Consider the following 27572-nt stretch of genomic DNA (forward strand, 5'->3'; position numbering starts at 1 on the left):
AAGGGAATTGTAAGGTAAAGGGATTGTGTGGTAAAGGGTTTGTGAGGTAAAGGGATTGTGAGGTAAGGGTATTTTGAGTCAAGGGTATTGTGATATAAGGGGATTGTGAGGTAAAAGGGATTGTTAGGTAAAATGATTGTTATGTAAAGGGATTGTGAGGTAAGAGGATTCTGAGGGATGATGATTGTGAATTAAGAGGGTTACGAAGTCATAGAATTGGTTGACAAATAGATTGTGAGGTAAGGGGATTGATTTAGGTAGATTGTGTGGTAAGGAGAGGAACTAATACATTGTGAGTTAAAGGGATTGTGAGGTAAGGAGATTGTGAAGGAAAGGGGATTGTGAGGAAAACGTGTTGTGAGTTAAGGGGATTGTGAGGTAATGGGATTGTGAGCAAAGAGGATTCTGAGGTATGATGCTTCTGAGTTAAGTGTATTATGAAGTCACACATTTGATTGACAGATTGTGTGGTAAGGGGATTGGGAGGGAAAGGGTTTGTGAGGTAAGGAGATTCTGAGGAAACGGGATTGTGAGGTAAATGGATTGTGAGTTAAGGGGATTGTGAGGTAAAGGGATTGTGAGGTAAGGGTATTGTGATGTCAGGAGATTGTGAGGTAAGGTGATTGTGATGAAATGGGATTATGAGGTAAAGGGATTGAGATGAATTCTGAGGAAAGGGGATAGTGAGTTAAGGGGCTTGTCAGTTAAAGGGATTGTGAGTTAAGGGGATTGTGTGGTAAAGGGATTGTGAGGTAAGGGGATTGTGAGGTAAGGGGATTGTTAGGTACAGGGATTATGAGGTACGAGGATTGTGAGGTAAATGGATTGTGAGGTAAATGGATTGTGAGGTAAATGGATTATGAGGTAAAGGGATTGTGAGGTAAAGGGATTGTGAGATAAGGAGATTGTGAGCAAAGGTTATTTTGAGGCAAGGGGATTGTGAGGTAAAGGGCTTGTGAGGCAAGGGGATTGTGAGGTTAAGGGATTGTGAGGTAAGGGGATTGTGAGGTAAGGAGATTTTGAGGTGAGGGGTTTGTGAGGTAAGGAGATTGTGAGCAAAGGTTATTGTGAGGCAAGGGGATTGTGAGGTAAAGGGCTTGTGAGGCAAGGGGATTGTGAAGTCAAGGGGAATGTGAGGTAAGGGGTTTGTGAGGTAAGGGGATTGTGAGGTAAGGATATGGTGAGGTAAAGGGGAATGTGAGGTAAGGGGATTGTGAGGTAATAGGATTGTGAGGTAAGGATATGGTGAGGTAAAGGGGAATGTGAGGTAAGGGGAATGTGATGTAAGGGGAATGTGAGGTAAGGGTATTGTGAGGTAATGGGATAGTGAGGTAAGGAGATAGTGAGGTAAGGAGATAATGAGGTAAGGATATAGTGAGGTAAGGAGATAGTGAGGTAAGGAGACAGTGAGGTAAGGATATAGTGAGGTAAGGAGATAGTGAGGTAAGGAGACAGTGAGGTAAGGAGACAGTGAGGTAAGGAGACAGTGAGGTAAGGAGATAGTGAGGTAAGGAGATTGTGAGTTTAAGGGGAATGTGAGGTGAGGGGGTTGTGAGGGAAAGGGATTGTGAGGTAAATGGATTGTGAGGTAAATGGATTGTGACATAATGGGATTGTGAGCAACGATATTGTGAGGTAAGGGGAATGTGAGGTAAGGGGATTGTGAGGTAAGGGGATTGTGAGGTAAGGGGATTGTGATATAAGGGGATTGTGAGGTAAAATGATTGAGTTGTAAGGGGATTTTGAGGTAAAGGGATTGTGAGGTAAGGGGATTTTGAGGCAAGGGTATTGTGAGGTAAATGGATTCTGATTTAAGGGGATGGTGAGGCAAGGGTATTGTGAGGTAAATGGACTATGAGGTAATGGCATTGTCAAGTAAAGGGATTGTGTGGTAAAGGGATTGTGATTTAAATGGATTGTGAGGTAAAGTGATTGTGGGCTAAAGCGATAGTGAGGTAAGGGGATTGTGAGGTAAGGGGATTTTGAGGTAAGGGGATTGTGAGGTAAGGGGATTGTGATATAAGGGGATTGTGAGGTAAAATGATTGAGTTGTAAGGGGATTGTGAGGTAAAGGGATTGTGAGGTAATGGTACTGTGATGTCAGGAGATTGTGAGGTATGGTGATTCTGATGGAATGGGATTGTGAGGTAAAGGGATTGTTATGTATAGGTGTTCTGAGGTGAGCGGATTGTGATGCAAGGGGATTGTGTGGTAAAGGGATTTTGAGGTAAGAGGATTGTGAGGTACATGGATTGTGAGGTAAGGAATATTGAGGTAAGGGGATTGTTGGTTATGATGATTGTGAGTTAAGGGGATTATGAAGTCACAGAATTAATTGACAGATAGATTGTGAGTTTCAGGGATTGTGAGGTAAAGAGATTGTAATGTGAGATGATTGTAAGGGAAGGGGATTATGAGGTAAAGGGATTGTGAGTTAAAGTGATTGTGAGGTAAAATGATTCTGAGTTTAAGGGACTGTGAGATAAGGGTATTGTGAGGTAAGGGGATTGTGAGATAAGGGGATTCTGAGATAAGGGGATTGTGAGCTAAATGGATTGTGAGGTAAAGGGATTGCGAGGTAAGTATTTTGAGGTCAGGTGATTGTGATAGAATGGGATTGTGAGGTAAAGAAATTGTGAGGTATAGGGATTCTTAGGTAAGGGGCTTGTGAGGTAAGTGTCTTGTGAGGTAATGGGATTGTGAGTTAAGGGAATTATGTGGTAAAGGGTTTCTGAATTAAACGGATTGTGAGGTAAGGAGATTGTGACGTAAGGGGATTGTGTTGTAAAGGGATTGTGAGGTAAAGGGATATTTATGTAAGGGGATTGTGAATTTAAGGGATTGTGATGTAAGGGGATTGTGATGTAAGGGGATTGTTAGGTACAGGGATTGTGATGTGAGATGATTGTGAGGCAAGGGGTTTTTGAGGTAAAGGGATTTTGAGGCAAGGGGATTGTGAGGCAAGGGGATTATGAGGTATGGGGATTGTGACGTAAATGGATTGTGAGGTAAGGGGATTGTCAAGTAAAGGGATTGGTTTTTAAGGGGATTGTGAGTTAAAGGGATTGTGAAGTAAGGGGATATTGAGGTAAGGGGATATTGAGGTAAGGGGATTGTGAGGTAAGGGGATTGTTTGGGAAAGTGTTTGTGAGGTAAGGGAATTGCGAGCGAAGGTGATTGTGAGGTCAGGGGATTGTTTGGTAAAGGTGTTGTGAGGTAAAAGTATTGTCACCTAAGGGGATTTTGAGTTAAGAGTATAGTGAGAGAAAGGGCTTGTGAGGTAAGGTGATTGTGAGGTAAACGTATTGTAAGGTAAACGTATTGTGTGGTAAGGGGATTGTGTGGTAAGGGGATATTGAGGTAAAGGTATTGTTAGGTAAGGATATTGTGAGGTAAAGGGGAATATGAGGTCAAGGGATTGTGAGGTAAATGGATGGTGAGGTAAGGGTATTTTGAGGCAAGGGTATTGTGAGGGAAAGGGATTGTGAAGTAAGGGGTTTATGAGTTAAGGGGTTATTGAGATAAGGGGATTGTGAGGTATGATGATTGTGAGTTAAGGGGATTATGAAGTCACAGAATTGATTGACATATTGTGAGGTATGGGGATTGTGAGGTAAAGGGATTGTGAGGTGAGATGTTTGTGAGGCAAGGGGATTGTGAGGTAAAGGCATTGTGATGTAAGGGGATTGTGCGGTAAGGGGATTGTGAGGTAAGGGGATTGTGAGGTAAGGGGATTGTGAGGTAAGGGGTTTGTGAGGTAAAGGGATTGTGAGGTAAGGGGTTTGTGAGGCAAAGGGATTGTGAGGCAAAGGGTTTGTGAGGTAAAGGGATTGTGAGGTGTGGCCTTTATTTTGAGAAACAAAGCCTCAAGCACTGCCAAGTTAACAGATAACGGGATGGAGCCTTTAGGCCATGATCCTTGGGGAAACTAAACAAGGTGGCAGCATTGTTGCCGGCCCCCTGATAGGGCAGGCTCCAGGAAAATGTGTCCTCTATTGTTATGGTATGTCTGCTGTCTGATGAGGTTTTAGAAGTTCTATTGGCATGAGAAGATAGAGATGCTGCTGTGACAGCAAAACGTTGACCAATCAGATGTAGCCCAGGAACACCCTATGTTTCCAAGAAAGCAGCCGTCTGCAGAGCATATAAAAAGGAATGATTCTTTACAATAAATCGACTCTTGCTTGCATCAAGCTGTGTCCCGTCTCTCTCCGTCGGGGCAGAGAAAAGGAGAGGACAGGAGGTAGGGACAGGGATGGGAAGAGAAAAAGTCCCAACAACAACAGAAGAAAAAGCAGGAAGCAGCAGGGGGGATGGACGACATGGAAACAACCCCCAACAACCACCACCACCAAAGAAGGAAAGAGCGTGAAGAAGGGTTTGGAAGTGGGGGTGAAGAAAGGAAAATAAAAGAGGAGAAAGGGGGGAGGAAGCAAAGGAACCCCCTGCCAAAAGAGTAACTAGAGAGCACGATCAAGTTTCGTGCAGGGGTAGGGGGCTTATGGGTGGCGGGGAGAACTAGGGAAAAAAACACTCAAGAGAAATGAAAAGGAATGAGTGGAAGAGAGGGATTCTTGGCTGGGTGGGAGAAGCTGGAAGCAGTTTGAACACCTCAGTGCTGGGGGGAATTTGGTTGCCCCTCGAGCAGTCTGCGCGAGGATGTTGAGAGACCCCAGAGTTCCCCGACAGCTCCAGTGATCAGCTCAAGGGGCTCCCAAAAAAGCCACAGGGATGGGATTTTTGGGATCCTGGTGAGGGACACCAGTACATGGTGACATTTCTGGGCCATCTGAGCAGCCCCTGCACTTTTTAAAGGCTGGAGTGACAAGGGCTTTGGTCTGATCTTCAGGCACCTCGCCTGTTGACCAGGACCCTTCTTTCCCCTCACAGCCCCCAAGAGCTGCTGGGGGGGGCTGAGGGCACCCCCAAGCCCCTTCCCTGCCCAGGAGGGGCTGGGAGGTGGCTGGGGTGGGGCAGAGCACATGAGGCCCCTACGTCACTTCCTGGAGACTCCAGAGAGTCCTTAGCAACCAACCATCACCAGGGACCATGGTGCTGCCACCAGGGCAGTTCCACTGCCCAGCCCAGGTGCCCCCCGGCCCCTGCAGATTTCTGTCCTTCCCCACAGCGTCTACCCCCAAGTAAGGACCCAGCCTGAGCCTTCAGCCCAGGGACACTGCGCTCCTGGGGGCTGAAGCAGAGCTGCCCACCGCCCAGCGCTCCTGTCTCTCTCTCAGGCTCAGCCAACCTGTGCCCACCGCCTGGCCAGCAGCAGCAGCCCTTCCCTGCAGCCCAGGCACCCTCAGTGGGGGGGCACCCCAGGGCCCCCAGGCACCACCGGCAGCTACGGCAGCCCGCTCTGCTCTGGCGTATATACACATATACGCACACAGTTAGAGAGTATTGGAAGGTATATGCCAGGCACTGTGTGCACTGTACACATCACCTTGTCTGTGTTGTGGGGCTTTATTGTATTTCCCAATTGGTGTAGCCTTGCCCTGTCTGTATGTTACAGGATGGGACTGCACTGTAAGTCCCGTGCTGTCCTCTTGCTCTCTGCAGTGCACTTTGTGTTGTATTCCAGGCGCTGTACTGCACTGGATGGTGTTGCACTGTACAATGTACAGCACGGGCACGTCCGGAAGCGCACTGTGCACTGCACGCTGGGTGCTCTCCTGCACGCTGCGGCGCTGCCTGTCACACAGCTTGTGCCTTTTTGATCTGAATGTTGGAAAGAGCAGGTTGGAATCCAAATAGAAAGGCTAAAAAAGCACGGGGCTGGAAGAAATAAGAAAGGCAGGTGGAAGAGACAGACAAAGAAGAGGTTGAGAAGGAGGAAGAAGAGGACGGGGAGAAACAAGATTCCAGAAATGAATACAGAGAATGACATGTGGAGGAGTAGGAGGTGGTGGTGGAGGAAGATGCAGAGGAGAAGGATAACAGATACTGAACAATATGAGAAAGAAAAGTTTAGGAAGAATAAAGGCAAGTGGAGGATAAATACGAGGAGGAGGATGAGAATCCAAGCAGCAGGTGAGAAAGAGGAAGAAGAAGATGAGGTTAAAAGAAGATTCCAGAAAGGAATACAGAGAAGACTATGAGGAGGAGGTGGAGGATGATGAGACAGAGGAAGAAGAGGTTGAGAAAGAGGAAGAAGACAACGAGGAGAAAGAAGCATCCAAGAATGAATACAGGGAGGAACATGAAGAAGAGAAGGAGGATGAGGAGGAAGTTGTGGAGGATGGACAATATACAGTATGAGGAAGAATACTAAGGAAGAAAATAGGTAGAGGAGGACGAGGAAGAGAAAAGTATGAGGAGGAGGAGGAGCAAAGACAATGAACAGTATGAGGAGGAATACTAATGGAGAATACAGGTAAGTGGAAGAGGAGGACGAGGAGGAGGATGAGATGGAGGAAGAAGACAAAGAGGAGGAAGAAGAATCTAAGAATGAATATGATGAGGAGAAGGAGGTGGAGGAAGAGGCAGATTTGGAGGAAGACAGACAATGAAGAATAAGAGGAAGAATACTAATAAAGAACTAAAGGTAAGAGGTGAAAAACTACGAGGATGAGAATGAGACAGAAGATGAAGAGGTTGAAAAGGAGGAATGACAGGATGAGGAGAAAGAAGATTCCAGAAAGGAATACAAAGAATATTATGAAGAGGAGGATGAGTTGGAGGAGCACAGAGAATGAACAGTATGAGGAGGAATAATAAGGACGAATGGCGGTAAGTGGAGGAGGACATGGAGGAGGATGTGATGGAGGAAGAAAAGGAAGAACAATGCAAGAAGGAATATGAGGAGAAGAAGGAGGTGGACGTTCAGGTGGAGGAAGAGTTGGAGTAGGAGGAAATCAAACAAAATACTGTTTGAGAGCGCGACTTGGGGATGAGGCTGCACTCGGTATCAAGTCCCACTGTGCCTGAACTGGGGGGCAGGATAAAAGACAACCCCAAAAAGCTTCCCGCTCCCTGCCTCGGTTTCCCTTTGGTCAACAGCTCTTCCACCGGCTCAGCTGCTACTCTTCAGAATCATGGAGAAAAGATGTTACGCGGAGGCGACGGCACATCGAGGCATCCAGAGCTCCAGAAATGGGAGGGATATATGGAAGGGAAGGGAGGGAGGGAGGGAAGGGAAAAGCCCCTGAAAGGAATAACTGGCGCGTTGTATTTAAATACCAAGGAAGGATTTGGGGTCTCATCCTCACCAACGCCAGCCAGTTTCTGCTGCTCCAGTGCTGGTTCACCTGACTGTGTGCTTTTCGAAATGCGCATGTGCAGTTTTCCCTCCCCACCTCCCCACAGAAAGTACTAGAAAAGGAATCCAGTGAACCCAGTAGTTCAGCCATGATGATGGTGCACGACTAAAAAGAAGACTCCAGCCAGTTTTGACCAGGCCTGGGGACCCACCTAAAGCTTAATTTGCTGAGTAATGGGTGACGGGGTGGGAAAACTGTGGACTGCCTGCATTGCATATTCCAAAGCTGATCGGTTTTGCATTTCCAAAAGCAAAACAAACAAGGGAATGTATTAATTTGATGGTACCAATTTATGATGCATTTTTAATTTTGTTAACTTTTGCTTCATGTGTCCTTGTGATCCTCACACATATTCATCTTGTAAATGTTCATGTAAAGTATCATTGTTTTGTTTTGCTCCAGCCCCTGAACTACAAGGGACAGAATCATAGAATCATAGAATTGTAGGGGTTGGAAGGGACCTGGAGAGATCATCGGGTCCAACCCCCCTGCCAAAGCAGCTCCCTAGGACATATCACTCAGATAGGTGTCCAGGCGGGTCTTGAATATCTCCAGTGAAGGAGACTCCACCACCTCCCTGGGCGGCCTGTTCCAGGGCTCTGTCATCCTCACTGTGAAAAAGTTTTTCCGCATGTTGGTGCGGAACTTCCTGTGCTCCAACTTGCAGCCATTGCCCCTTGTCCTATCCCCACAGACCACTGAAATGGGGCTGGCTGATTCCCCCTGCATCCCCTGCTTAAGATAATTATAGATTTAATTAGGACCCCCCTTAGTCTTCTCTTCTCAAGGCCGAACAGTCCCAACTTACTCAGCCTTTCCTCATAGGGGAGATGCTCCAGGCCCTTAATCATCTTCGTAGCCCTTCTCTGGACTCTCTCCAGGAGATCCCTGTCCTTTTTATACCAAGGAGCCCAGAACTGGACACAATACTCCAGGTGGGGCCTGACCAGGGCAGAGTAGAGGGGGAGGATCACCTCCTTTGACCTGCTGGCTACACTCCTCTGGATGCCCCCCAGGATCCCATTGGCTCTCTTAGCCCCCAGGGCACACTGCTGGCTCATGGCCAACCTGTCATCAACCAGGACCCCCAGGTCCTTCTCCACTGAGCTCTTCTCCAGCAGGTCATCCCCCAGCCTGTAGCGATACAAACGGTTGTTCCTTCCCAGGTGCAAGACTTTACACTTGCTTTTGTTGAACTTCATCTGGTTTCTAACTGCCCAGCTCTCCAGCCTGTCCAGGTCTCGCTGGATGGCAGCGCAGTGTTCCTGCATGTCAGCCACTCCTCCCAGCTTTGTATCATCAGTACTTGCTGAGGGTGGATGCTATTCCCTCATCAAGGTCGTCAATGAAGATATTAAACAGAACTGGACCCAACACCGAGCCCTGGGGAACACCGCTAGTAACAGGCCTCCAGTCAGATTCTGCTCCTCAAATCACAACCCTTTGGGCTTGCTCTGACAGCCAATTCTCAACCCACCTCACTGTCCACTCATCTATCCCATGCTTTCTCAGCTTTGCTATCAGGGTGTCATGGGAGACAGTATCAAAGGCCCTGCTGAAGTCAAGGTAGATGACACCAACTGCTCTCCTTCCATCTACCCAGCCTGTTATGAGATCGTAGAAGGCTATAAGATTGGTCAAGCACGATTTCCCCTTGGTGAATCCATGCTGACTATTCCTCATGACCTTCTTCTCTTCCAATTGCTTGGAAATGGCATCCAGAACAAGCTGTGCCATTACCTTTCCTGGGACAGAGATGAGGCTGACTGGCCTATAGTTACTAGGTTCCTCCTTCTTGCCCTTTTTAAAGACTGGAGTGACATTGGCTATCCTCCACTCTTCAGGCACTTCTCCTGTCCTCCAAGACCTGTTGAAGATGATAGAGAGCGGCTCAGCAATCACCTCCACCAGCTCCCTCAGCACATGTGGATGAAACCCACCAGGGCCCATGGATTTGTGTGCATTAATCCCTTTGAGCCGCTCCTGGACCTCCCCTACCTCAACCAGAGGGAAATTCTTCGTTTCCCCAACACTCCAACTTTCATAAAGGATCTGTGGGTCCCGAGGGGCCTTTGAAGTGAAGACTGAAGCAAAGGCAGCATTCAGTATCTCCACCTTCTCAGCATCCCCCGTTACCAGGACACCCTCCTCATTCAGCAAGGGACCTACATTATCCCTGGTCATCCTCTTACTATTCACGTATCTAAAAAAACCCTTTTTATTATCCTTTATGTCCCTTGCCAGCTTCATTTCCAAGAGGGCTTTAGCCCTCCTAGTTGCATCCCTACAGGCCCTGACCACATTCCTGTATTCTCCCCAGGTGCTCAGACCCTTTTTCCACAATTCATAGATCTTCTGCTTCTCTTTGAGCTTACCCAATAGCTCTGTGTTCATCCACGCAGGTCTTCTGCCTCTCTTTCCCGATTTCTTACTCAAAGTGATGCATCATTCCTGTGCTTGGAAGAAGCACTGTTTGAATAATAGCCAGTTCTCACAGGCTCCCATTCCTTCAAACAGAGTAGCCCACAGGATAACCCCTATTAAGTTGCAGAGGAGATCAAAGTTAGCTCTTCCAAAATTCAGGGTAGCTATCCTACTTTTTGGCTTGTTTCTTCCACCCAGGATCTTGAACTCGACCATTTCATGGTCGCTTTGTCCTAAGCTGCCCCCGACCTTCACATCCCTAACGAGCCCGTCCTTGTTAGTGAAAACAAGGTCCAGCACCCGCCCTCCCCTTCTAGGCTCCTGCACCATCTGTAGCAGGAAATTGTCTTCAACACACCGCAGAAATTGTCTGGACTGCATACAACTGGCCATGTTGCTTGCCCAGCAAATATCTGGATAGTTGAAGTCCCCCATTGGGATCAGTGCCCGGGATCTTGAGTCTGTTTCTAACTGCTTATAGAATGCATTATCATCCTGCTCCTCTTGATCAGGGGGCCTATAGCACACTCCCACAACAATGTCACACATAGCAGTTTGCCCCGGGATTTTAACCCACAAGCACTCGACGGATGGTTCATCCTTCCCCAGGTGCAGCTCAATACATTCTAGGTGCTCTCTCACATAAAGAGCAACTCCCCCACCTTGCCTCCCTAGCCTGTCTTTCCTAAAAAGCACGTAGCCATCCAGGACAGCATGCCAGTCGTCCAGGTTGTCCCACCATGTCTCTGTGATTGCAGTGAGATCGTGGCCCTGCGACCACACAAAGATCTCAAATTCTTCTTGTTTGTTGCCCATGCTACGTGCATTTGTATAAAGGCATTTTAGTGGGGCAGCAGATGTAGGTACCCTCAACAGCCCACAGTGAGATTTCTGACAGGGGACTGGCAAAAGTGGCTCCACTGAGGAGTAATCAGGGCAATCCACAGAATTTTCCCTACTGTCATGTGGAAAAACGTCCCCAAGTCCACCACTGTGCTTTTGCTATTTACCTTTTTCCACCATCAGCTCCCGCTGTGACTCCCGAAGTACTTGCCTAACCCCAGCTGCCTTCATGGTATCCTCTTCCCCCTTCCTAACTAGTTTAAAGCTCGATCGATGAGCCCTGCCATCTCCTGGGTAAGGATCCGCTTTCCTTTATGGGACAGGTGAGCCCCCTCAGCAGTCATCATGCCAGGAGCAGAATACACCATCTCCTGATCAAAAACCCCAAAGTTCTTGTGCCGACACCAGCCTTTCAGCCACACATTCAACTCGTGGGTTCTCTTGTCCTGCTCTGTGCCCCTCCTCCCACAAGTGGGGATAGAAGAGAATATTATTTGGGCTCCCCCCCCCCTCAACTAAGCGCCCCAGGTCCCGGAATTCCCTTTTGACAGCTTGCAGGCTACACTTTGTGATCGCGTCCCTGCCTGCTTGAACTATCAGTAATGGAAAATAGTCAGTTGATCTTACCAGCCCTGGTAGCCTTCTGGTGATGTCCCTTATCCGGGCTCCAGGGAGGCAACACACCTCCCTGCGTGTAGGATCTGGTCTACATATAGGGCCTTCTGTAAGAAGGGAATCCCCTACTACAACTACCTTTCTCTCTTGCCTAACAGAGGCAGTCTCGAGGCGTGCAGATGGACGCCTCACTCTAGGCTTCCGCTTTCTCTGAGGCAGAGGGGCTCCATTCATCTCCTCACATAACTTCTCCTCAACTACCGGGGCCCCAAACCTGTTGCTTAGGGAAACCTGGGGCAGTGGGGAAGGTAGGCAGGGGGAGTGCCTACGACAATGAGTCGGGACTGTCTTCCAGGCACCCTTGGGGTTTGGGTCACTCCCATTTACCTGGCTAGGGCAGAGAGAGGAGACTGTCTTCAGGTGCGAGGTGTCTTCCCGACTCTCATCTTTTTGGGATGCCAGGGAGCTACTCCACCAGTCAATCTCTCGCTCACAATCCCTGATTGCTCTCAGTCTTTTGTTCTCTTCCTTAAGTTTTACTACCAAAGCAAGCAGCTCATCGACCTGCTCGCAATCCCTGACTGCTCTCAATCTTTCATTCTCCTCCTTTAGTTTTACTACCAAAGCAAGCAGATCATCAACCTGCTCACACCTCACACAGGTGAGGTGCTTGCCTCTTTTCTCTGGCAACTGCAGACTCTGGCATTCCCTGCAGCCTGAGACCTGAACCGCAGCATCTCTAGGCAGGCCCTCCATCGGGGTTGCCCCAGATGTGTAGGGGGAACCTCTCCGCCTGGTGGAGACCATGGTTCGACAGTCTGAACGCAGAGCAAACAGGAATCCCTTGGCTCGACCTGCGTACCCTGTGAGCACTAGCCGGTCCGCTCAGTTTACCCTGTGAGCCAGAAGGGTGGGCTCGCCCTGCCTGCGCGAACGGCTGTGCAAGCTGCCGTACCACGCCCTTCTGACATGCCACGCCCTGTTTGCCCGTCCTGTTCGCCGTGCTCCTGGTCGCTAGCGCTCCAAATGACCCTCTGGTATGGAGAGGGATAATTGCTATCGCCCCTAGCTCCGCCCCCGATGAGTCACCACTCTGGGCAGAGCAATGGCTGTTGATGGGTGCTAATGGCTGCTGATGGCCACTGATGGGTGCACACACTGCCTCTCTCCTTTTGATCTTTGGTGCTTTAAGATTAGTTGCCCTCGTGGATCTATGCCCGGGGGTTGCTGCTTGCAGAAAGGGGTCCCTCAACGGAGACTCCCGCTTCAGAGCCCTTCTTCCCAGCAGCATCTTTGTGGCCCTTCTCTGCACCTTCTCCAGACTGGACAGAACTTCTTTTTTTTTACAGCAGCGACCAAAACTGCACCCAGTATTCCAGGTGTGGGCTGACAAGTGCTGAGTAGAGTGGGATAGTGACCCTTTTTGTCTGCTGGTAATCCCCATGCTGAGGCACCTCGGAGTTGTTTGCTGCAGCAGCACTCAGTTTATTCCTAGTGAGCTGCTTGTTCACAAGAACCCCCAGGTCCCATTCCACAGAGCTCTTCTCCAGCCAGGTAGATCCCATTCAGTGCTGCACTCCTGGATTATGCTTTTCCAGCTCCTAAACCCTACACATGACCTAGCCAACCTTTCCAGCGTGTCCATGTCTTCCTAGCAGGCAGCAATCCCTTCCCAAGTGTCTAATTTCACTGCAGAATTTGGTATAACCCACAAACTTCATCAAGGTTAACATTTGGTCAATGTTCAGGAATCTTCTTCCAGCTCCCCAGTGCACGACAGCAGGGCAGGACTGTGATTGCCTCATGACTATTTTGTATATTTGGAGTTGTTCTTGGCACTACTACTTGTATAGGGTCTTGTAGCAAGTGTAGGGACTTGCATCATGAAAAGAACAACCCCAGGTACCAGTATAGGTTGGGGACTGGCTTCTTGGAGAGCAGCACAGGTGAGAGAGACCTTGGTGTCCTGGTGGACAATGGGATGACCATCAGCCAGCAATGTGCCCTCCTGGCTAAGAAGGCCAGAGGCATCCTAGGATGTATTAGAAGGGGTGTGTTTAGTAAGTCAAGAGAGGTCCTTCGAGGTCACTTCCAACCCCTACAATTCTGTGATGCTGTGATTCTCCCCCTCTCCTCTGCCCTGATCAGACTGTGCCTGGAATGGTGGGTTCAATTCTGTGCCCCTCAGGTCAAGAAGGACACAGAACTTATTGAAAGAGTCCAGCATAGGGCTACCAAGATGGTTAAGGGGGTGAAACACCTTCTGTTATCGTGGGTTTCCCAGTCACCAGTCTGAAAACAGTTAATTCAGTTACAAACTTAATTTTATTAATTTAGCAGGCGGCAATTAACCAAACAGCGCTGGGCGGCCAGAGCGTCTCAGCTCTACCAACGGCACGCACCGTCCCTCCCCGAATTCAGGTTTTTATAGTCCTTTAGTTCCGGGTCCCGATTGTTTCACTGAGGCTTCTTCTGCACATGCGCCAGTTGTTGTTAGGGGGTCGTCTTCTACCTTCTAGTGGTCGATGGGATGAAGTTGCTCCTCTTCCTCACTTGTCCCTTAGTTGACCCCTCTCCCATATTTGGTCATCTTTAACAGCAAGCTCATTCATTGGCTACTTGATTTCTATGGTTTCCACTTCTAAATTACCTATAACTCAGTTCTGTGCTTCGTTAGCAACTAACAATATACGTTACACAATCATTCTTACAAAATCAGAACGTTACGACCTGTTTCAAGGTACATGTGGTTTACTGAACAAAGGCTCATCTATCACAATCCCCCCTTTTTCTTTTTATCACCATTTTGTTCAGTAAACCATTGTAATTCTCAGTGGCTTAGTATAAGATTTTAGTCAACCTGGGGAAGAGTTAAACCATGATTCATACCAGCCTTGTTGAGAGTCTCTTTCTCGTCATCTCTTTTCCAACCCTTCCCTAAGTTTAGCCACAGTATCTCTAACAATGCCGGTATGATCTGCATAAATACAGCATTCTTTTCCTAAGGCTACACAAAGTCCCCCTTGTTTTAAAAATAGGAGATCTAAACCTCTCCTGTTCTGTAACACCACCTCAGATCGTGATCTTAGGGATTTTTCCGTTAACATAAACTTTAAGGACCTTTGAATCCTCCCACCTAACAAGGGTCCTTGACATGGTCTAATTAATTGCTCCCAGATACATACAATAATTAAAATAATCAGCCAGGATGGGTGGTGGTATTCCGATTTCCTACAAGGTTTTTCTTGATCCCATTTATTGCCCTCTAGCCCCCCTTTTTCTTTTCCTAGGTGGGTGTGTTCCTGAGGCAGTGTTAAGCCGGGATTTGCACTAGGGCAGCTCCTCCGAGGCTTGTGCATTACTCTAATCTCGGGGTTCCGTCCTCCACAGTTTTTTTACACCTCTGCCTCGCCCGTCGGCTCGGTTGCTTCGAGTCACAGGGTGTTCCATCTTCCCGGCAGCAGGGGTATTCTTCAGGAGGCTCCGAGATTTTTCTCTTAGCGCACCTTTGTTTGAATTTCTCCCAGTTATTCGTTTTACTCTGGGGAGCTGCACCATACTCCACTTAGGTCTCTCCGGCAACACACCTGGACAATAGTTATTGAAAGAGGAACAGGCTCGTTTGGGTGGAAACAGTAATATTCTGGTAACCTGTATATATTCCACCACTGTGGTGACCATTTTTCAATTTCCCCTTAAGCTGTTTAATACTCAAATATTTCTTGTGTCAATTTCAGTTTTTGTGTGTAATTATTCCCATAAATTCCCCTAGGAGGGGTTCCTTCATAACAATGAGACCACCACCGTCCTTGGCAGATTTTACAAATAAAACACACAAAAGGATAACAATTACAACGTTTGACTCCACACTTAACTGTAAAGTTTTTACACACTTATAGTTACAAGTTTCTCCTTCATCACTTATCTGTGTAAGAACATCGGTGTTTAAGATCTCTTTAGGGTCATTCTGAGACTTCCAGGGGAATTGGTGACCTTCCAGGATGGCTCTTGCAATGTTGAATCCGAAATAGGTCCCTTCACTCTACTGGCATGTGTCCATCCACACTCAGCAGTCCTAATGGCTGTATCTGTTGTAAGTAAGACAAGAAAAGGTCCCTCCCTTTGAGGTGTTAAAGAAGTTTCTTTCCAAGTCTTTATCAGGACTTTGTCACCCGGTTGTATCTTGTGTATCGCCATATCCAAGGGGGGCGTTGTGCCAATATTCCTTTTCTTCTTAACTCCTTTCTTCTTGCCATTAGTTGTGTTTTGTAAGCCTCTACTAGGGAATCCTCCAATCGCGGATGATTCCCCGGGTTACTCATGTCATATGACATCCCATATAACATTTCAAAGGGAGAAACACCCACATCAGTTCTCAGCTGTGTTTAGATATTTAATAGAGCCAATGGTAAACACCTAATCCAGGACATCCCTGTTTCCAATTTTAATTTTGTTAATTGTTTTTTAATTTCTCCATTCATTCTTTCAACTCTGCCAGAACTTTGTGGGTGCCATGATGTGTGGTGTTGTCACTCAATTCCAAATCTACAGTTTCAACAATCCCACATCGGGGAGTAATTAATTTATTTTTTTTTTCTAATAATATTTTAACCTCCACCCAGGCCGTGGTTCGTGTTGTCGAATCGGTAAAATCAATTTGTGTATTAGAAAAGGGTCTATGGGGCAGAATTCTTCCTCCTGCTTTTTCCATGTGCATCTTGTGCTTCCCTCCAGCCAGTGCAAGCAGCTTCCATGCTTGCTTGGTGAACCGGCCAGGGGAAGCAGCTGAGCTGCGTGCTAAGTCAGCACACCACCACGCAGCTGTAACTCTGTGATCTCCCTGGCCAAGTCCACCCCGCGGATACACTGGCACCAGGAAGATGCCAGCACAGGGGAGGGGCACAGTGCCTGGGAGGAGGAAAACTATTGTTGTAGGCAGCAGTACTGTTAAAAATACTAGTTAAAAACATTTTGTGAAACTACAGGATTCAGCTGCTTTATTTTTCTTAGATATTGTCTATTGACCCTTTGACGTGTTATACATCCCCTTAAAATTTGCTTAGCCAGATCATATAAACCAATGCACATATACTTAATTACAAATTGGTCAATTAAGGCTTGAGTGCCCCAGTGTGTACTGCTGTGTATTCTTTGTAAAATTTTGAGGGCCATTGTTTTAGGAAAAACCTCTCGGCTGTCAGGTAATTCTCAGGTTCCTGAACTATTCTTTTGTATTCCCATCTTTATTAGTTTTTCTTACTCCTGTGGTATGAATTTTGGTACCTGTGGATTTAGTTCTTTCTGCCTCTTATTCGATATATCTGTGTCTCTAGTCTCCAGAATTAGTAAAGCAGCTCTTTTAGCTTCTTGGTCAGCTAAATTATTTGCTCTTATTTGCGGGGTTAACCCTTTCTGGTGTCCCCTCAAGCGTACCACTGCAATTTTCTTAAGGCCCCTTATGGCTTGTAAGCTCTTGATGGATTAGTCTTTTCCTTGTAAATTTGTTAACCCTCTCTATTCCCAAACCTTCTAAATGTATAAGCTATTCCAAAAGCATATTTTGAGTCTGTGAATAAGGTTCAAGATATAAAAGTTGGGCCGGATTCTGCAGAGAGGTAGTTTCTAGAGACAACTTTGGAGAAGCAATTAATATCCATTTGTCCACTTTTTTGTTGTAATATTCCCCTGATTACTTTCAACTCTCCTCCAAAGGTAATTTTGAGAGCTTCCTCCACCAATAGTACCGTGGCTGCTATTATTTGCAGACAAGTGGGCCATCCCCTACTAATCGGGTCTAATAGTTTGATAGGCTATAGGTTTTTGCTTCCTGCCCACTCCTGAGCCAATACCCCATATGCGACACCTCCCTCTGTATTAACAAATAAGAAAAAGGGTCTCCGCAAGTCGGGTAAACTGAGCATGGGGGCATTTGTCAATTCCCTCTTAAGTGTTTCCAATTTTTCTCCATCCTCTGGAGTCCACTTTAGCAACCCATCGTCAGCTAATTTAGCATATAAAAATTTTGCTTTTCCACTAAAATTCTCAACCCATTATCTACAATGCCCAAAAAGTCCCAATAATTGTTACACTTGTCGTTTATTTCTGGGCAGAGGCATAGAGAGTATTCCATTAACCCTTTCACGATCCAATTTCTTAGTTCCTTTACTGAGTCTGTGTCCTAGGTACTTTACTACTTCTTCTACAGACTGTAATTTTTGTTTAAACACCTTTAAACCCTGTAAACCTAAAAAGTTTAAAAGTTTAATACTCTCCCGTCTAATTGTTTCCTCATCTTCTCCGACCAACAACAAGTCATCCACATACTGGACAAGGGTTACTCCTTGGCCCGGCTCATATTCCCGTAAAAGTTGTTAGTCTTTTAATTTCTGGTTTCAATCCCTTCCTACCCTCCTCAGGTAATGGGCATTGTTTAATTTGTACCGGGACCTCAGGGTCCTTAATCACAATCACAAAAGGTTTAATATTTAATCTTCCCGTGGTCTCTGGGGTATACCATACCTCAGGGTTAATTTGCTTTTCGTCTTCGACTTTAAGGGAGCATAATTTAACTCGTAATTGTTTTTTATTTATTTCCAAAGAAATTCCTAGTTTAACCATTAAGTCTCGTCTCAGTAAATTATAGTCAGCTTCAGGCACCAGCAACAATGACTCTAAGCCAATTTTGGAGTTGCTTTCAAATAATATTTCCTTGACCACGGGTACCGCAAAGGGTTCCCCTTTTGCGCCAATTACCTGTACTGTCTCCGAGGAAATTTTACATCCCCGGGGGTAAACTTTGGATGGTGGATCTTTCCGTCCCTGAGTCCACGAGGAACTCAATTCCTTACTGCTGGGGACATACTTTCAGTTTTACCAGGGGCTCTGTCTTACTCCTTATCCCCAGAAAAAGTTCTTGACACCCCTAGTCTTCTTTAAACATTTTCTCATCCCCCCATTGCCACTTCTCGTAAGGGGTTCTCTTTCACTTAAAGTGTATAAATTTGCCCTTGTTTCAGAAATTATCCAAAGGGCTGCATATTCACTTTCTTCTAAACTAAAGGGTTCCCTTTCATTGACACTCAAATTTAGAGCTTGACATACCCGGTCCTCAAAGGAACCAAAGCTGGGCCAGCGAACAGATTCACCCCTTATGGGTTGTCCTGCCCAGACTTCCATACATTAATGTATCATCTTTACTTTACTCTTACCCCGCCTAGAAGGGTGAGCATCCCAGTACTTAATCATCAGTCCCAATGGACTACTCGGGGGTACTGGGGAAAGATTCACAGGATCTCCCCCACCCATGGTGACAGTGGGCCTGCTTTTCCTCTGTCCCATCATCCGGGGTCTGTACTCTTACCCACCTCTCGGGGTTCGTACCTCTCCCACCCCGGGAATCCTGGCCCCAACCGAACGGTAAACTGGCCTGTACTCACGCGTCTTGCGTTTTCGTCCGGGGCTTCGTGCACAAAGATTAAGGGGCTTTGCCGGCTTTTCTTTGCTTATTGCCGAGAATTTCGGTTCGTCGGTGGAGAGCCGAGCGGATACTCCGGCAGGGCCGCTGATACAGCGGGGCGCCTCCCTGCTCAGAGGCTCACGTCCGGTTGTCCTCCATCCGAGTCACGGCACCAAATTGTTATCGTGGGTTTCCCAGTCACCAGTCGGAAAGCAGTTAATTCAGTTACAAACTTAATTTTATTAATTTAGCAGGCGGCAATTAACCAAACAGCGCTGGGCGGCCAGAGCGTCTCAGCTCTACCAACGGCACGCACCGTCCCTCTCCGAATTCAGGTTTTTATAGTCCTTTAGTTCCGGGTCCCGATTGTTTCACTGAGGCTTCTTCTGCACATGCGCCAGTTGTTGTTAGGGGGTCGTCTTCTACCTTCTAGTGGTCGATGGGATGAAGTTGCTCCTCTTCCTCACTTGTCCCTTAGTTGACCCCTCTCCCATATTTGGTCATTCATTGGCTACTTGATTTCTATGGTTTCCACTTCTAAGTTACCTATAACTCAGTTCTATGCTTCGTTAGCAACTAACAATATACGTTACACAATCATTCTTACAAAATCAGAACGTTATGACCTGTTTCAAGGTACATGTGGTTTACTGAACAAAGGCTCATCTATCACACCTTCCTTATAAGGAGAGGCTGAGGGAGCTGGGCCTCTTCAGCTTTAGAAGAGGAGACTGAGGGGTGACCTTATCAACAGACTGCCCAGAGAGGTTGTGGAGTCTCCTCCTCAGGAGACATTCAAACCTATCTGGATGCGTTCCTGTGTGATTTAGTCTGGGTGATCCTGCTCTGGCAGTGGGGTTGGACTAGATGATCTTTCGAGGTCCCCTCACACTCCCAACGTTCTGTGATTCTGTGGCACATCTGTTGCAAAGTCTCCATTACCTTCAGAAGTGCTATTCCCATTTCCTTGTTTTATCAGGGGGTGGGGCTGGCGTTGGGATTTTTACCGTGAAGGACAAAGGCATTTTCTCCTCATCCTTTTTCCTCTGTGTGGCTGCTTCACACACCTGCTTTACTTCTATCCATGCCAGTGCCTTCCCTGTCTGCAGATAACCAGACTCAGGACCTACAGCTCATTCCCAGGAGCAAAACGAGTCAGTGGAAGAAGGATGAGGCAAAGCAAGATGGCCAATATGAGACTGAACATGGCTGATCTCAGCACTAACATAAAAGAGACCTTTCTCCTGCCAAGCACTTACTTGCACACCACCTCAGCACCATAATTCACCTCTGCTACAGCAGGGTTTGGGGTGATAATATGGTGTTTGGGAGTATCAGTGTGATTGGGGACTAGGATAAGGCTGGAGAGGGAGGGAGGACACTTAATGTCGCTGGGGGGTTTAGAGGTTGAAGTGGGGTGCTGGGAGGAGATATGGTGGAATTTGAAGTTGAAAAGGAAGGGGTTTGGGTGAGTAATATGGGGCTGGGGGGTATAGAGTTTTCTGGGCTGTTAATGTTTGGCTGAGGGTGCATAAGTTGTGCTGGTGGAACCCCTTAGTGCTGTGGTGTTGGGACATGGGGGATGTAGAGTAGTGCTGCGGGGGACATGGGAGGATTTTGGGTGGGAAGGGTGGGGTATGGGCTTTCCAGAGGGTTTTGGGGGAAACCATGGTCACTGTGTAGCTTTAATGTTGGGTTTGGAGTGGAGGTTAAGTGGGTAGGGGGTGAACCCAAAGGTGGTCCAAGGGGCATTGCAGCAGGGGGCATAGAGGGTGCTAGGGGGAAATATGGAGTTATTTGAGGAGGAAAGGAGGGGGTTATGGGGTTTTTGGGGGTGTTGGTGGGCCAGTAGTGGTGCTGTGGGTTTAACACAGTGCTAGGGAGTGAGTGGGGGGGCACCCGTGGGTTCTGGAGGGAGCCTGGGGGTGGCGTAGGCAGTGCTGGGGGTGTATGAGTGGGATTTCTTTGGGGGGAGAAGGGGGCCAAAGGAAATACAGGGGGGTGGGGGGTGCCTGCCAGGGTGCCTGGGAAGGATTAAGGGTGGGCTGGGGGGCGAGATGAAGGTGTGGCGGGCACCCATGATTGCAGAAGGGAGGGCATCTGGAGGGTGTAGAGGAGTGTTTGGGTGAGATATGAGGGGATTTGGAGGTGAAAATGAAGGGGTGGGGGTAATTAGGTTTTGGGGATCCACCAGGGGTGCTGGGAGGGTTAATTTTGGGGGCACCCATAGGTGATGGGAGGGGTGTCGGGATGTTGTACAAAGGTTCTGGGGGTGGATATAAGGGAATTTTGGGGGTAAAAGGGGAGGTTCAGGGTAGTAATATGGTGCTATATGTTCCAGCTATACCAGTGCCCACCTTCCAACCTGTTAAACGTCCAGCAGTACGTTCCAAACTAAAAGTGTGAGGGTGGCAGATGTTCCTGGCCTGAAACCTCCCCAGGAGTACACAAGCAGCCCCATAAACCTTGAGGCTCATGAATTCCCAGCCAAGGGAACAGTCCTAACAGTGCCAGATGTCATTTTCTGGCTCTTCCATAGTCCAACATTGAACATGCTGAACGTCCAGCAATGGAGTCCCAGGGTCTCTAACACCTATTGCTGGCATTTCATTGGAGGCACCACAAGTTGGAGAGACACCTGCAAGCACACAGAAACTGTTAACATGATAGGGTTTGACTTCAAACAGACCTCAACAAACCTGCCAAGGTGACCCAAAATTGGCCAAAGAGGGTATTCCATGCCAATTCCATCAAGCTCAGCATAAAGGGGGCTGTTGGGGGGGAGGAGTGCAGGGCTCTGAGCTGTAGGGCCTGAGATGTGTGGTTTGGTGAGAAACTGCACTGGGCATCAGCAGTGTTGTATGTTTTATTATTTATTTGTTTTCATTTCCCTCCCTTCCCCCGTCTCCAATCCCTCCCACCCCACATCCTCCTCCTAGAGAGAATGTGGCCTCTTGATGTCCAGCTCTTTGCTGCAAGAAAACCATGACAAAAGGTTCCAGCACAACACCCACACATCAAGACAGGTTCAGACTTGACGGGTGGAGAACAGGCTGCGGGCAGAAGAATTTGGTTATTCCAGGGGCTGCCATAGCAGTCAGCGGTGCTGAACAGGAATCTGGCCATGAGCACATTGGGCTGCACTGGGAGGAGAGTGGCCACGCAGACAAGGACCCTTCTCGTCCATGTGGACTCAGCACCGGTGTGGCCCAGTCTGGAGCAGTCAGTCCCAGTGTGGGGCTCCCTGTTCTGGTGGAATGTGGAGAAACCCTTGTGTGGTCACAGCAAGTCTGACCAGATACAGTTAGGGGTCTTGTGTGGAGAGGCTGAGAGACTGGGGCTTCTTTAGCCTGGGGAAGTGCAGCCTGAGGGCAGCCCTCTTTGTGCTACAAGGAAAGAACATAAGAAAGGAAGTCAAGGTGAAACTGGAGCTTTGAAGGTCAGAGCGGATGTGAGGATAAAGAAATGTCATTCTGAGGGCAGTGCTGTGGTGCAAAATGTCACTTTGAGGAAGTGTGGATGAGCTGGTGGCTTTGTGTTCGTGGGAACAGCTGGCACGGATGGAGACACAGCAGTACAGGCAGGGACATCCTGGGGTGAGAACATGGTCAGGAAGGGGATAAGGTTCCTGCAGGGAAACAGGCACAGGTGTGGGGAACTGTAGGATGGACTGTGGTACAGATGGCTGAGGGTGCTGGACAGGCTGAAAGGGCCTGATAGAAACGAGGTCTTTGCCCCCTTTGCTGTGGCTGATGTCCCTGACACAGAGGCCTCAGAGGAGACACATTGTCCTTATGGCCATGGAGCATCATTGCCTCCTTGCACCCAGCCCAGGGGAGGACACCATGTATTATAACACTGTCCTTCCATGGGGTCACATCCCAAGGAAGAGCCCTGAGACACAGGTGAGGGTCAGGATCTCCCTGCCCAGGGGCTGGTAGTCAGTACTTGGCATTTCTGCTTCATCAGACCAAGCCAGGGTGTCCTCAGCATCAGAGCTGCCTGTGCTTTGCCTGTGTTTGTCCTCATGGCCTCCAGTTGTCTGCTCTAAGGAGCCCATGGGGAGGCTTTGTCAGTAATGGCTCCCAGTGGGGCCTGTTAGTGCTTCAAGATAATTTGGGCATTACTCCTGACTGAAATTCACGAAAGGTTTCTTGAGTCTCCTTTTGGTATCTTGAGGTCTGTGGACTCTGAAGAAAAGACACCATGGGGCTTATTAATCAGACAGTAAACCCTTACAAGCATGGCTCTTCAAGTCATTTCCTTTAAAAAAAATAAGACTTGCATCACTAATTGGAGAGGTTTTATTTGAGTGATGAAAATTTCAAAGGAGTTTCACAATGGAGTGTTTTTTCATAGGAAAAAATGTTTCTGTCACATCTCAGATCATGGAAGAAAGTTCAGCAGCATGCTGCAATGGGGGCTGGTCCAGAGGTCTCCTAAGGACATCTGGACAGGCAGGAAAAGCAGTCTCTTCAGATCAAAACCTGCATGGAGAACCTTGCTCTTCCCCAAGACCAGCAGGTCCCTCCCTGGCCTCCTGTGACTCCCAACACTTTTCCTGGCATCATCTGTGCTCACAAGCAGGGACAGATTTCTCTGACAACAAACAGCAGTTAAACATGACACAGTTTAATACCCATGAAATCTCTCTCCTCAGCTGCCTGCTACGGCCAAGCAGCGTGTGAAGGGGGTCAGCTTTCAGAGCAGATTCTCTCCCAGAACAGTGTGATTCAGATACATAGAAAAGTCACTTATCAACACACTGACCTGCTGACAGAACAGTTCATTAGACTGCTGAAAGATGGGATGTTTTCCAACTCTCTGAAGCTCAAAGCAGAAACTGAAGACCGAGCAGCATCTGAATGAGCAAAGAGCAAGTGGAGGTGGAATTCAGTGAGGATCTGTCCATCTAGTCTGCTGAAAATCTGTCCTTAGGCATGGCCACATCATCAGGAGAGGTGGAAACACCTGAATAATCAGGGAGATGAAAGAGACAGACTGGAAGTAAGACAGGTACAGGGGAATGTGAGTATTTCTTCTGCTGCCGTGGGTACCAATCCTGGCAATTCCCATTCTGTCCTTGTGGGAAAGTATTGCCATTCCAGACAAGTAGACAAATGATTCAGGAGATGAAGAGGTGCTTGTGAATTAAAAAAAAAAAATTAAAAAAAAAAAGAAGGAAAAATTGTGTCCCTTTTTGGAGGCAGACATGCTGCAAATTGTGCATATTTTGTCATTTCGTAGTGTCTGCAGCAGAGAAGACCTAGAGATACTGTGTTAGGAATAGGACTAATGTGCACCGTGTAATTATAACATAGACAATCTAAAAGGAAAAAATACTTCAAAAAATTAAAACTACTAAATAGAGACTACATTGTTGATGATATGAGCAGTTTATTGCTGCTTAAAACATCCAGTCAACAGTTTCCACATGGCATCCTTGAGCTCCTGGTTCCTCATGCTGATCAGACTCCCTGATTCCCATTCAGAAACTGCTCATGAACTGGGGCAACACAGAAGAGGAATATTTTGAGAAAGGGAAGAAAATTATCCTAATTCTGCTAAAGCTGGGTTTTCTATTAAATAAAGTAAGGTCAAGGGACCCACTCCAGAAATCCAGTTTTTAGGACTAAAATAGCAGGATGGACATTGTGAGATCCCAGTGGATGTTATCAATACAATTGCAGCTCTGTCTCCATCAATCAACACAAAGGAGACACAAGCTTTCCTAGGCACTGTGGGTTTCTGGAGAATGCATATCCCAAACCACAGTCTCATTGTCAGCCCTTTCTACCATGTAACCTGCTAAGAGAACGATTTTCAATGGGTCCTTGAGCAGCAAGAAGCCTTTGAAGAGATCAAACAGGAGATAGTCCATGCACTAGCCCTTGGGCCTGTCCCGACAGAGCCAGATGTAAACAATGTGTTCTACACTGCAGCCAGGGAAAATGGCACAACGTGGAGACTCTGGCAGAAAGCACCAGGGGAGGCTCAAGGCCAGTCTCTGGGGGTTTGGAGTCGGGGCTACAGAGGGTCCGTACACTCCAACAGAAAAGGAAATACTGGCAGCACAGGAAGGGTTTTGAGCCACTTAAGAAATGGTTGGAACTGAAGCCCAGCTCCTCCTGGCACCCTGACTGCTGGTGCTGGGCTGGATGTTCAAAGGGAAGGCCCCTTCTACACACCATGCCATTCATGCTATGTGGAGCAAGTGGGTCACACTTATCACACAGTGGGCTGGAATAAGAAACCCCAATCACCCAGGAACCCTGGAAGTGATCACAGACTGGCCAGAAGGCAAAGATTGTGGAATATCACTAGAGGAGCAGGTGACACATGCTGAAGAGGCCTCACTGTACAGTGAACTGACAGAAAATGAAAAAAAAATGTTCACCAATAGGTCCTGTGGCATTGCTGGTAAACATCAGAGGTGGAAGGCTGCTGTATGGAGTCCTACACGACTAGTTGCAGAAGCTGCCTATGGAGAAGGCAAATCCAGCCAGTTTGCAGAGGTGAAAGCCATCCAGCTGGCTTTAGACATTGCCAAAGGAGAAAAAAGGCCAAATATTACATATTTCTCTATACTATTTCCTGGATGGTGGTCCATGGCAGATGGTCTAAACAATAAATGATGTTATGAACCTCCCCAGTACTCTGAAAAAGTAAGATGTGGGCATGATTTAGATGGTGTGAAAACAGGAGTGGATAATGTCCTGGTTCTGGCCAGGCCAGGCTCACCTCCCACAGCAGGCTGCACAGCTTAGCTGAGTTCACCTGGGCTGTTTTCCACACCACTTGACATCACTTCCCCATCAAAGGGGCTGTTTGGGGAGGGGTGGTCATGGCATGGTGCAGCACTGTTATTGTTGGGTTTGTAAGGTACTCTCTGTGCTATCACTGTGTGTGTGTGCAGTTTGGGGCTGTTATTGTTCCCCTTTTATGGTGCTTTTGTCAGTAAACTGTCCTTATCCCAACCCACAGAGGCTCTGTCTGTTTCTCCTCCAGGAGTGAGCGAGCAGCATGTGGTGCTCAGCCATTGTTTGGGACTGAACCACCACAGTTTCCAATCCACAAGCAGTGAGCTACTCTAGGAGAAAGTTCTGGGAAACTGTGTCCAAGGCCTTGCTAAATTCAAGGTAGACAACATGCACAGCACTTCCCTTCTCCAAGAAGCAAGTCACCCTGTCATAGAGGGAGATCCAGTTGGTCAAACAGGACCTGCCTTTATGAACCCAAGCTGACTGGGCCTGATCACTTGGGGGTTCTTCATGAACTACATAATGGTGCTCAGGATGATCTGCTCCATCAGCTTCTCTGGGACTGAAGTCAAACTACCAGGCCTGTAATTTCCCTGATAATCCTTCTGTCCCTTCTTATATAGGGGGTTACGTTGACTGATTTCCAGTCAGCCAGAACTGATGGAATGTGGCTTGGTGAACCCGCCTTGCCGGATGTTTCAGCAGCCATGGCTGCATCCCATTCAGCCCCACAGATCTGTGCACACCTCTGTGGTGAACCAGTACCATCTCCTCCTGGATTGAGGTGGGGTCATTCTGCTCCCTATCCCTGTCCCTGATACTCTTGGCCCTCCTGGCTGCCTGGGCACACTGCTGGCTTGTGTTTAACTTGCTGTTGACCAAGACCCCCAAATCCCTCCAGCGTCTGACCCCCCAGTCTGTATGCGCAGCCAGGGCTGCCCCTTCCCATGTGCAGGATCTGGTGCTTGCCCTTGTTAAACTTAATGGTGTTGGTGACTGTCCAGCTCTCTGATCTGTCCAGATATCTGCAAGGCTTTTCCACCCTCAACAGAGTCAACAACTCCTCCCAATTTGTTGTGATATGCAAATTTACTCAAGACCAGTCCAGTTATCTGGTCATTTATGAAAACATTAAAAAGAATCTCAGAATCACAAGGTTTGAAAAGACCTTTAAGATCATCAGGTCCAACTGTTCCTGTCCTAAGCTAAACCATATCCCTAAGTACTTCATCTGCCCTTTTTTTAAACACATCCAGGGATGGTGAGTCTACCCCCTCCCTGGGCAGCCTGTTCCAGGCCCTGACAACTCTTCAGTAAGAAATATCTTCCTAACATCTCATCTGACCCTGCCCTGGCACAACATGAGGCTGTTTCCCCTTATCCTATCACCTGTCACCTCACTGAAGAGACCATCTCCCACCTCTCTACACCCTCCTTTCAGGTAGTTGTAGGCAGTGATAAGGTCTCCCCTCAGCCTCCTCTTCTCCATGCTAAACACCCCCAGCTCCCTCAGCTGCTCCTCAGAGGATTTGCCTTCCTGCCCCTTCCCCAGCCTGGTTGCCCTTCTTTGGACATGCTCCAGGACCTCAATGTCCTTATGATGGTGTTGATCCCAGAACTGGACACAGCATTCGAGGTGCAGCCTCACCAATGCTGAGTACAGGGGCACAATCACCTCCCCAGATCTACTGGCCACACTATTTCTGACACAAGCCAGGATGCCATTGGCCTTCTTGGCTGCCTGGGCACACTGCTGGCTCATATTCATCCTGCAGTCACCCAACACCCCCAGGTCCTTCTCTGCCTGACAGCTCTCCAGCCAGTCTCCCCCAGCCTCTAGTGCTGCATGGGGTTGTTCTGTCCCATGTGCAGCACTCTACACTTGGCCATGTTAAACCTCATCCTGTTGGTCTCAGCCCATCGTTCCAGTCTGTCCAGATCCCTCTGAAGAGCCTCTCTACCCTCAGGCAGATCAACATTTCCTCCCAGCTTAGTGTCCTCTGCAAACTTACTGAGGGAGCATTCAATCTCTTCATCAATGCCAAAGAACTTGGGACTCTATGGCTGCTCGTTCAGCATGTTCAGTGTTGGGCTATAGCAGAGGTGGAAAATGATGCCCGGCGTTATAAGGACCAATCCCTTGACTGGGAAGTCCCTGAGCCACAAGGTTACTGGGGCTGCTCGTCATCTACCCGTGGAGGTTTGTCTGGC

General features: G+C 47.9%; 1 protein-coding gene across 1 annotated transcript in view; it reads left to right on the top strand.

The window, feature by feature from the left end:
• Positions 1-21638, top strand: part of LOC311198338 (uncharacterized protein) — a gene marked incomplete at its 3' end in the record, with an annotated part of 66336 nt that extends 44698 nt beyond the window's left edge. Inside the window, exon 4 of the mRNA XM_084272260.1 lies at positions 21540-21638. Within this exon, the coding sequence (XP_084128386.1) occupies positions 21540-21638 (99 nt within the window). The remainder of the gene's footprint in view (positions 1-21539) is intronic.
• Positions 21639-27572: the final 5934 nt, after the last annotated feature.

Source organism: Gallinula chloropus (genome assembly GCF_964237585.1).
Source record: "Gallinula chloropus genome assembly, chromosome: 17".
Classification (NCBI taxonomy): Eukaryota; Metazoa; Chordata; class Aves; order Gruiformes; family Rallidae; genus Gallinula; species Gallinula chloropus.